Source organism: Oncorhynchus keta, chromosome 25 (genome assembly GCF_023373465.1).
Source record: "Oncorhynchus keta strain PuntledgeMale-10-30-2019 chromosome 25, Oket_V2, whole genome shotgun sequence".
Lineage (NCBI taxonomy): Eukaryota > Metazoa > Chordata > Actinopteri > Salmoniformes > Salmonidae > Oncorhynchus > Oncorhynchus keta.
Genome location: NC_068445.1, coordinates 18,369,124 through 18,381,192, shown reverse-complemented (window position 1 = coordinate 18,381,192; position 12,069 = coordinate 18,369,124). Strand labels below are relative to the sequence as shown.

The 12,069-nt window shown below is 38.9% G+C and overlaps 1 protein-coding gene across 3 annotated transcripts in view; it reads right to left on the bottom strand.

The window, feature by feature from the left end:
* The window catches only part of LOC118374384 (transcription factor 7-like 1-B), a 45,150-nt gene extending 39,838 nt beyond the window's left edge, over positions 1–5,312 (bottom strand). For 2 of the 3 annotated variants that reach the window (XM_035760780.2, XM_035760782.2), the window contains exons 1-3: positions 4,357–5,312; positions 4,116–4,188; positions 3,884–4,011 (exon numbers count right to left, since the gene is read on the bottom strand). In XM_035760780.2, coding sequence (XP_035616673.1) covers positions 3,884–4,011; positions 4,116–4,188; positions 4,357–4,542 — 387 coding nt within the window. In that variant the 5' untranslated portion in view covers positions 4,543–5,312. The remainder of the gene's footprint in view (positions 1–3,883; positions 4,012–4,115; positions 4,189–4,356) is intronic. The other variant, XM_035760781.2, reaches the window with a different exon arrangement.
* Between the last annotated feature and the right edge of the window lie 6,757 nt (positions 5,313–12,069).

Sequence of the window (12,069 nt, the reverse complement as noted above, 5' to 3'; positions counted from 1 at the left end):
ATGTAAACAGAGCAAATGTTACTGTGGAACTCATTAGTTTAACAAACTTGTGTACCCAATGTTTGAGCAGAGACCAATGACCAAGTATTCACCATTAAATGCAGCTGTATCCAACTCGGCATACCAATTTTAAAAACTATCATTGTAGGCTAAAAAGATTATAAATTCAATATCAGATTATTCAAAGTCAGAGCATTTTCTACTAAGTCCCAGGCAGTGAGTTTTATTCAGCTCCATATGGCAATACCAGTAAATCAGTCACAGTTTAAGACTACTGGTTCAGTAAATACCCAGAGTATTCCAGCCAGCCATTGTCTCACTGTGGCTTCTCTACCATGGTGGTGCTCTTTGACAGACTGGGTTCAACATGGCCCATTAACCTGATTCTTTCCTCCCCCTATAGTTTGGAGGAGCTCCAAAAGTATTGGGACAGTGACACATTTGTTGTTGTTTTGGCCCTATACTCCAACACTTTGGATTTTGAAATGATACAGTGCCGACTGTCAGCTTTAATTTGAAGGTATTTTCATCCAAACTGTGTGAACCGTTGAGAAATTACAGCACTTGTTGTACATAGTCCCCCCCCCCATTTTAGAGGATCAAAAGTATTGGGACCTCATTTACCTTTATTTAACTAGGAAAGTCAGTTAAGAAAAAAATCTTATTTTCAATGACGGCCTAGGAACAGTGGGTTAACTGCCTGTTCAGGGGCAGAACGACAGACTTGTACCTTGTCAGCTCGGGGGTTTAAACTTGCAACCTTCCGGTTACTAGTCCAACGCTCTAACCACTAGGCTACCCTGCCACCCCAAAATACAGTATGTGTATGAAAGTATTCAAACGTTTAGTATCTGGTCCCATACTGCTACCAAGCAATGATTACATCAGGTTTGTGACTAAAAAACTTGTTGGATACATTTGCTGTTTGTTTTGGTTTCAGATTATTTTGTGCCCAATGGAAATTAATGGTAAATATTATATTGTGTCTTTTTGGAGTCACTTTCATTGTAAATAAGAATTGAATACGTTTTTAAACACTTCTACATTAATGTGGATGCTACAGATGCACACATATCAAAATGCTAACCTCACCCATTATTTTAACGGTGAGAGGCTAGCATGTCTTTGGCATATAATATGTGTCTGTATCTTTCTCACTCATCATTATTTATGATTAATTCAGGACTATCCATAATCATAGTAGCATCCACATTTATGTAGAAGTGTTCAGAAACATACTCTATTCTTATTTACAATAGAATTGACTCCAAAATAGCACAATACATTATTTAGCATTCATTTCTACGGGGCACAAAATAATCTGAAACTACTAAAACAAGCAGCAAATGCATCCAACAAGTTTGTAGATTCACAAGCTTGATGTAATCATTGCAAGCTAGAAATATGGGACCAAATACTAAACTTTTGACTACTTTAATAGACAGTGAATTTTTCCCCAATACTTTTGGTCCTCTAAAATGTGTAGACTATGTGCAAAAAGTACACCTCATTACCTCATAGTCATAGCATCATTTAACATCCAAAGTACTGGTGTACAGAGCCAAAACAACAAGTGTGACTGTCCAAATCCTTTTGGAGCTCACTGTAGCTCCAGCATTGGTACACTTCGAGGGAATGTGGATCCCTCCCTAAAGCAACTGAAATTGAGAAAGAAAACCGACAGCCCTCCTGACTCACTTTTTGTTTAGGAGGGTTTTTTCTTCTTTTTCTGAACAAAATCAAAACCATGGTGGGAGGTAGAGCTCTGGGTCCCAGCATGCTTTGTGAGGGGTCATGGAGGAACAACATGAGGTCAAGACAGGGTTTACCAAAATGTTATCATTTCCCTCACTCAACATAATAAATAGGATATTTCTGCTAAAATACTAAGTCAATTTTCTGTATCTGGAATTGGTTTTCATTGTAAATAACATTCGTATATGGGGTCTGGCACATTTACAAAAAACACCCAGAAAAATCTATTTCACTGACCTTGGATGTGTTTAACATTTTGGTAAACTTGCACACAAAAGATAAAGTGAGGAGAAAGGAAGGAAAAATATCCAGAAGGAAGCAACAAGAGGGGAAATATTGTATATTTGTCCATACAATTAATATTATTGTGATGTGAATGGATTGCTTGCAAAAACATGGATCATACAAAATGTTCTAAACAAAATGGTCTTAATTTAAACAACTTCTCATCTCATTGCCAAATTCCAGATATGAATGCACAAAAATAATTTAAATGATAATCTTAGATCGAAGGAACCGAAATTAAGGCAAACATCTGAATGTATCCAGAAAAATGTCAAAAAGGGACATATGAGTGAAAAGTACAAGCAGAAAACACAGGCCTTCTACTTAAACTACTATTTTCTTTTGACTATTCATACAAAAACAAAATCATGACTTGAGGAACAAACAAATATCTCCACAGTGGTATGAACCTTGTGTGTAGAGAGTAGCCATTTAGTTAATGAGCCCCAATGGAGACCTCCAATGAAGCCATCAAGCGCCTGCTCAGAATAACAATGGTCAACTAACGCCTCACTAATTGAATGGAAGGTCCATGGAGGAAGGGAGAGTTGGTTTGAAACAGTGAAAAGGAGACAGAAAAAGCAGATAAAGGAAGGGGGTTATTGCTTTTCAGTGAAATGCTTCACTGGTCCCATCCAAATCACTCGCTTTTGGGGCTGAGAGAAGGATTGTGGGATGGAAATGCTCTTAACAACAACAGTATTTAATTAGGTGGTGTTTCAGGGATGTTTATGCTAGCCACATAGTTTTTTAGTTGATTTGATGCACAGAAAGGATATTTTCTTTTTTCTAACTGTTAATTATATACAACGGATAACAATATTTACATGAAATGCATACAGAAATCTGAAGTGTGTCCATAATTCTTCCCTATAAGCAGGCCTCGTAATAGTGCACACTGTTTTTCCATAATATGCCACACAACCTGTTATATATTGTGGTATATGGAAAATAGATTTGTGGGAAATAATGTCATTACAGTAGGCATAATTTTCTTTGGGGGGGGTACACTTTCTAAATCATGGGCATATGATTTTGGGTAAATAACTGGTCTAAAGCTAATGCTGACATGACAGTTAATTGAAGAAAAACAAGGGCATTCAGTGGGACACAACTGTGACCTACTGCATCTTGTTTTGATCAGGTATTTAAACTGCAACATCTGATGCCATGTGCATCAAGTGTCTAAGAGTACAGGTATCATGCACCCATAAATTATTAATTAAGGTTTGCTTTATGCAAATTGTTTAATTTGGGCTCTAGGGAACATTGAATGGGCTTGAAACTTATGGATCTCAATGTAGTATGCACTTAGTTCTGTAGTCTGATGTGTTTTTGCTGATAACTACTTTATTGAGGAAAAGTGTCATTACTATGCCTGCGATATGTGGTTGTCCCACCTATCTTCAGACGAACGCACAAACTGTAAGTCACTCCGGATAAGAACGTATGCTCAATGACTGAAATGTAACAAGTTGTTGCTAACCAGGCCAGTGCCACAGCTTCAGTTGAAGAATCACATTTACAAAATGATGATAGTGCTCATTTTTATCATATCATACACTTCTGCCTCGAAATAAATAGATCAACGTCTTGATTAATCATGGACTTCATGAGAATTGGAAATTGAGTCTAAATTGGCAGTTAGTATCCTACAGAAGGCTGACGGGGGAAAATCCCCAAAGAACAAAGAACTAGTTACTCCTTGAGAGGCCACACTAAGGGAATATGGCGGTCTGGTTATGCAGAATTAACTTTTACGCATGCCTTCAGAGGACAGCAGATGCAGATTAGTGGCAACACTGAAGAGTAACTTTTGCTGGACTTTGTTATGGCCACTCACCGTTCTTGCGCTAGGGGACAGGGCCCCATTGGATAGGTAGGGGTTGGTAAGATCTGGGATCATGAAAATCGGGTACCCAGGATAATGGGGACTTTTGAAAAAGCCACCATCTTGCTGTCTTCTGAATGCTGTAGGGACAGAGCATGGAAGTCAATATAGAAAAGGGACATCACTGTACATGTAATGCATTAAAAATATATTAAGCAACAGCATTGCAAGAGGTAGTTTTTACCTTCACTAAAGTAATCCCTGGTTTTCTCGTAACTGTCTAAGTCTGGTCTTGGTTGAGGGCGCCTCTCTGCTTGCTGATAAGGACAGAGGCACACACAGAACAAGGAGGGAAAACATGTTATTGTAGGCTCGTCTATTTCAGCAATACGTTCAAACCAGAAAAATATTGTTTGAAATCTGATGTATATGGCCTATTTAGGACAAGCTATTCAGTAGATCACCCTTCACTGCAACGTCCTTACCTCGGAGTCTGATGAGCTACTGTTGTTTTCCGATTCGTTTACTAAAGAAGACTTCAGATCATCCAAATCCCTCTCGGCTGATACATTTTCGGATATTTTTTCCTCTTGCTCCCCTTCATCTTTGAATGATATCATTTCATCATTCGCCCCTAAATCATCGCCGCCGCCTCCGTTCAGTTGTGGCATTTTGTGGATAAAAAAGTTTCTCCCTGATAAAGTTGGCAAGAAGGCGCGATCGCTCCAACAATCCGAAATAAATAGTCAATTTGCAAAGAAGAAAAGTCCAGTTTGCGCAGTAGTATAAACAACACTGACAGTGTGAAAACAAATGCCACGTTTTCACATCTCCATTTTGATATACTGAATCTCCCACTTTTCCATGATGATGAGCTCCAATAATCCACCAAATACAACTGTTTTAATTTCGGCGTCAATATCCGGATAAAACAATTTCGCAAAGTATCTTCTTCACTCTTCCCAGTCGGTTACCTGTAGCCCACTCTCCCTCTGTATGGGTGCTGAAGAATGCAACTTCGATATTCTTCCTGAAACGCACACAGGCAAACAAACTGTGTACGAACCAATTTAAATTGAAGACTGACGTCCAATTTCACCTCCTAAAATCCATCCATACGTGAGTTACAATTCGACAGACAAAATATGTCTTATTATAAGCATGGAACTCGAACCACATCTATTGCTTTCTTTCTCAGGTCACTCTCTCGTTAGTAAATATAGTTTCGACCAAAACTATATTTAGTTCGAGGAAGTTTACCTTGTTATAACTAACCTTCGTATGTTCAAAACATGAACTGAAATTATATCCGGTGCAAAATCGATATTTTCGGGTAGGTCGACCGAGGTCTTTCCCTCCACATTAGCTGACGGGGAATGCGCTCAAAAACGACTTGGTTGTTCAAGTGGAAGTAAAAGCGCAGCCTGTTCAGAATGCAGAGGAGGAGTTAGCAGAGAAAAACGACTCTTAATTTATCATGTAAACGGGGAATGCTTAAAGGAACAGTTTGACCATTATTATACATTACAAAGTTACCATTCATATTGAAATAGTATCCTGTTGTTTCAACATCAGTAAGATATCGATGGTTATGTGACTAACAATTCTTCCAAGATCTATGACAATGTAATAGGTATTTCACTTTAATTTAGACCTTTAAAATGACAGTTTAGTAGGCCTAGCTACATGCCTACAATCCATTTAGTTGTATGTTATTTATTATGCTAATTATTCTATGAAATAAATAACGTAACATTCATAAACGTTTGTTCTAGGGTGCACTTACTGACAGAATTTGGCAGAGAGAGTGAAGTTGGACTTTCTATCAAGAAAACCAAATATTATGGAATTTCTCTAGGAGGGTATAATAACTCCTATTATAATAGCCTATACAGTAATCTTTAAAAATACTTAATCCTCCAACAACAGTGTATTTATTTTCTTTGTGCTGCTGTGTCCAGAAGCAGCAGCACTGTCTTTTATCCTTGTGTGTTCCCATGAAGCCCTATCTCCCGTCCAAGCTGTGAACCCAGCATCAGCCATGCTGCCTACAGCCATGCGATAATGACAGGCTCAGTAAAAGAGTCTTAATTACACGCTGCCATGCTAAATGTGTGTTGGTGTGTGTTCTTGGAACAATGCACTTGGAAAGGCAAGGCCCAGCATCATGGGGATAAGCATGGTCTGTTTGCAGGGCTTTAGGTTTGGCTTGGTAATAAAATCCTCTCACTATATGAGGTAGGATCCCCAGCCCTCCCACCCAGACAGGACTGTCCTGGCCATATCACTAACATTGCCTGCTTGATGCCCTCTGCATTGAGTTAGGGCTTTTGGATGTACCATTGAGAGGAATCTACATGTGTTTTGTGATGTTGACTAATGAAGACGCAGCTAACGACTGTAACGAGCTGTAACAAACACTCAAACCGGACAGTTTTATCTCAATCTCTTCATTTAAAGACTCAATCATGGACACTTACTGACAGTTGTGGCTGCTTTGCGTGATGTATTGTTGTCTCTACCTTCTTGCCCTGTGTGCTGTTGTCTGTGCCCAATAATGTTTGTACCATGTTGTGTTGCTACCATGTTGTGTTGCTAACATGTTGTTGTCATGTTGTGTTGCTACCATGCTGTGTTGTCATGTGTTGCTGCCTTGCTATGTTGTTGTCTTAGGTCTCTTTTTATGTAGTGTTGTCTCTCTTGTCGTGATGTGTGTTTTGTCCTATATTTATATTTTACATTTTTAATCCCAGCCCCCGTCCTCGCAGGAGGCCTTTTGGTAGGCCGTCATTGTAAATAAGAATTTGTTCTTAACTGACTTGCCTAGTTAAATAAAAAATAAATATTGAGGGATTTTCCCTGCTGCAGCTAATATAAGTAGTAGCAATATATATATATATTTAATTTAACTAGGCAAGTCAGTTAAGAACAAATTCTTATTTACAATTACGGCTTACTCCGGCGGTGCTGGGCCAATTGTGCATCGTCCTATGGGACTCCCAATCACAGCCGGATGTGATGCAGCCTGAATTTGAACCAGGGACTGTAGTGCTGCCTCTTGCCCTGAGATGCAGTGCCTTAGACCGCTGCGCCACTCGGGAACCCAATACATTTTTACTGAAATTATTCTACTAATCTTATATATTTCCAACGAGTTGTGCTATATTCCCAAAGATCCAAGATAAATATGTTTTTTAATTGTAATTCAAGATAAAAACGTACCCCCCTTCGATCATCATCTATTATGAATCAGGAATAGCTGTCACTGTTACTTGTATATCAGATCAGTTCAGAGAATGTGGCAAAGAAGAAAAATAGTCAAATGATTGCTATTAGGGGGATACCTGTCACTGTGCATGACTGTTATAGCATCTACCTGCCACAGGCAATCTTTACCTAACCCATATTTTTCTGTGACAAAAAATACAGCCCTGGAAATTGTGCATCTTTCTAGGCTGAGCATGACATATTGGTGTGGCCTAAGTGCATGAAAATGCATAGCTGATCAATGCTGTTATATCAATAACAACAAATGTACAACTGTGAAACTGAAGCTTACCAAGGAAAACGTTATATATTCAAGCCATTTTTTCCCTGCATGGAATCTATCTATTGATCTGTACTGAAAACATAAATTGTGAAGTGTCAGTGAGGATTGGTATAAATGTTACAACGATTACAACAACTGTCATGATCATTTAGTTGAAGTCAGAAGTAATTTGCCCTGATCTGATGCACATAATGAATGATTCATAGTAAACAGATCGACAATATTATTCTGGAGGAGTGGCACAACAGAAAATACTATATATTTTTCCTCAACCCCTCTTTCATTCTGCTTTTCCTCTTCTTTCCTCATGTCCTCTCAAACTTCCCTCTTCATCTTTCTCACTGAAACTTCCGATTCCCTTCTCTTCTGATGCAATCTGACAGGCTTCTCTGTTTGAGAAAATCTTATTGAAGTTGTCGACCGTGTGTCGGCTAGCAGAGGTTTGATTGACAATCCAGCAGGGTCTCCAAGGGCCTCATTAGAGTCCCACTCCCCTGTATGTATGTGTGTGTGTGTGTGTGTGTGTGTGTGTGTGTGTGTGTGTGTGTGTGTGTGTGTGTGTGTGTGTGTGTGTGTGTGTGTGTGTGTGTGTGTGTGTGTGTGTGTGTGTGTGTGTCCATGCGCATGTGTGTGTGATCGAGCAAGAGATATAGTGTGTGAGATTGTGTATGTGTTTTGCAAATGCATAACATATCACTATGAAGTGCATGTATGTGGATCATGAACAATAGACCCAGCTTAAAGTTCCTCACACAGGTGCATTTTTGCCCCAATGTCTACATCTTAGTGTCTTCCCCTACTGCCGCATACCCAGCACATAATACAAAACCTTTCCCTCATGATGCGTAGAAAACTCTTGCACTATTGTATTTCCAAATGGATAACCTAACCATAACCGCAATAGTTACTCCCACGATTATTGACGCTTACACAACTTTTCAGGTGTTAATTACCTTACACAAGTCCATTATCATGAGGATACTTACAGGACAAATTATAATGTTCTTTGTTTCAAACAATTATTTTAAAGGATTTTCGATTTCTAATCACTGAAGGGCACCTAGCATCACATTACATATTAGTCCTTCCAGTGGTGTGTGTTTGTGCGCGTCCTAATAGACATAATTAACTTAATTCACACACCACACACTTAAAAATAATTTACTCAATCAAATATTAGATGACAACCTTAGAAAATGTATTACAATTACATATATTTGAGGTTTTAGCTCTTCCTGAACCAAAAATCTCCAACACACGAACACTTCTAATGCATGCATCAATGACACTGAGTACTACTGCTGTTGTACATTTAAGAACCAACAGCAGCACACTGCAACATGGCACTTATATGATGAAGTGAAAACTCAAGGGAGTATACAGAAAATTAATTACTAATACAGTAGTGTTTCATCAATACGTGTTTTTCTTGAAGACAATTGCAGTCTGTTTTACCCATTATAGCACTTCTACAGTTGATTACAGGATCTCTATCTCTTCTAAATATCCACTCCTATCATATCATTCTATCATTTTCTCCATGTCTCCCTTGTTGATAGGGATTCATTTTAACTGGGAGCTGATGAGGGGTCAGGAGAGATGCGAACCACCACAATCTTAGCCTGAGGGCAGATCGACTAGGGGCCAGAAAATGTATTCAGAGGGTGCTGTCCCTGCATCTGCCTTACTTTGAAGTGGCTCTCTCAACTCTGGCTGAGAGAGAGGGAAAAAGAAAGAGAGAGCGGGAGAGAGAGGGATACTCAAGGTCATTCTTTCATGTTTTGCCAAGCTTCGCTCAATCAGTTTCCCATCAAAGTAATGCTTAATTCAGAGCTAATTCCAGCCTCCTAGTCACGAATTTGCCTCACTGTTGTCTAGGTGTTAGGGGTGCTATTTTCTGTGCTCTGCTCTGCAGTGCTATGTTGAACACATGGCATGCAGAGCCCATCTACTCACTTTGTCATGTATGTGTTGCTGGATAGAGACATGTCAGACTCCACACTGGCTGTCCCCTTCTGTCACAGTCAACCCTTACAGGTTCAAGTTTTACTCCACTGTCCACAAGTTAAAAGCTTGATCCACACATAACACATGTGCTGTTTTATTACCCTCAGGCCCATTCAGTGTCAGAAATGTAACAACAACACCAGTTAACTGTGGATATAACTACTGATATAACTGGTTTCACAGGTGCAAGAAGAATACATTTATATTTTCTGTCACACTGATCATTGATCTACTTCAGAACATGTAAATTCTCTCCTTAAGTGGGATTTTTCCATAATACCTTTATTGTTATTCAAATAACTTCTTTATGACAGTTGTTGCCGGAAGTTACTCAGGCACACAATGTATAATCTTCTCTCTGTTATTCAGAGAGAATGTTTTCTGATGTTTAGTTGATTGACAGGGCTACCCACAATCCTACTGCCATGTCCCCATGTTTATATAGTTGTCTCTGTCCCCCTCCTATCTCTCCTCCACACACATCACTCAGACTTTTAGTGAGAGTGCCTCATGCAATCATGCATTTTATTAAATTACACCATATCCGTTTTTCTCGAAAGAAAGACCTATTTTTCAAGCTGGTTGGGCGTGCGTGCTATTTAAGACTGCATGAGGACACTATATTAGAGGACAGTTTTCACTGCCCATAGGGTGTAACTGAAACACTAAACTATGCAGAGAAGAGAAAATGTAAAAAAGTGTTTTAGCATGCTATTCCTCCTTCTGTTTCTCTTTAGAATTGTATTTCACTTAAAGTATTCATTTGCAAAAAGCTGTATTTTTCAAGTTACAGTATCCACAGGTGTTAATTCTCACACACACAATTCACATTATCTCTGTCTAAATTCAGTGAATCTTAACACTGTATATAATCCCAATTCAATCCGTTTTAAAGCTCATATGAGCACAATTACATTTTTCATACTGAATAATCCTATCATACAGTATACAGTTGTACTTTATATGCAAAACACTGTTGAGGAAAAAGATGAAACATGTATCAGTGCATCTTCCATTGTGGGTTTACGGTTTACATAGCTGCCTACAAGTGCCCGAGCCTTTGATTGAAATACCCGTTCGTGTTCTCTGTAATGCAGAGGATGCTTTTAAGGAGCATTATTTCTGAGAACTTCAAAGCCTGCCAAATGCACTCTGCTTGTGAGTGTGCGGCCTCTTGAAAATGTCCTTATATTTTCCAAATGGACAGGAAGAGGCACTCACTGGTATTGAGGTGATGTTAATGCAGTGCAGTGCTTGTTTTCCACATAACCCTGTTTGTCCCTGGTGACTGAGCCAGCACTGTACTCAGCCCTATTGAGATCATTTATATACAACTCTAGATTAACCTTATTTACCATCTAATGAAGAGGGAAGAGTGCCATGCATGACAACATAATGTTACTAACTACCCTGTAAAAAAAATACTTGATGCTTTCTACATTTGCTTGAAGCAATTCCTTATTTTCAAAACTGAAAACAAGAGCTGGTACAAAATGTAAAGTTACATCATCATCAAAGTTATATCATCAACTATATCCTCTGGCTAGATTATTCACAATTAGTTCAGTTTACATGCAATTGTAAGATAACTGTAATTGACCTAAATCACTGTTAAAAATGTAGTATACTCTATTGTACTATTGGACTGTGCAAAATAAATTGATGCCCTCTCTGGATACGGGACTCTCCCATTCTGCCGTCAAAAAGTCTATTTATCCAGTTAAAGGCCCAGTGCAGTCAAAAACGGATTTCCTGTGTGTTATATATATTTCCGCAGGTTGGAATAATACTATGAAATTATGAAAATTATGATAATGCCCTTTTAGCCTGTTTTGGTGGGTGGAGATTTGGCCTTCCATGGTGACATCACCATGTGGTAAATTACTTTACAGACCAATAAAAAAAGGGTTCCAAACCTCTGCCAATAACAGCTATTTTTCAGTTTTCCCCTCCCTATTCAGACCACTCCCAGACAGTCCTAGCAAAATTCTTGCTTGAGAAATTACCCAAGTTTTGTTTATTTTTTACCATTTAATTGAGAACAATCCCAGTAAGGTACTTAATTGTTACCCAAAAATGATTTGATATTGAGATAAAAATGGCTGCATTAGACCTTAACATGATCAGTTACAAGACAAGCCCTCTCTCTATCTGTCTGATGTTTTGTCAGCTCAAGATGCACAGCAGAGCTCCTTGGAAGATTGGAGGTCCTTTCCTGTGATGTAAACCCTATACAAGTGAGAAGCTGTTGACTTTATTTCATATGTTTCCCAGATTTGATGAGTTTTACGTGCATGAGATGGTTTGCATTATGCATGAACCATATGTTGAGCAGTGGCATGCATCACTGTAGACAGCTGGAAGTAACTCGAGCCACTTAGTCACTTATCAGTACTGGCATCCTTGTCATTTCCCATAGCCATCCTCAACCAAGAAGAATCTACCCATTGTTTTCATTTCTGTGAGCCCATAAATGTGTTAACCCAGCAATGCCTTGCTGATTGCTGCAGAGATATTTAGGAACATTTTAGATTTGTCTTTGTCCACATAACACTCGTCTTGTGACATCCAAGTCTCTGTGTGTGTGTGTGTGTGTGTATTTGTTTGTGTATTGAGGGGGGTTAGTTGGTAGAGTTCGAGA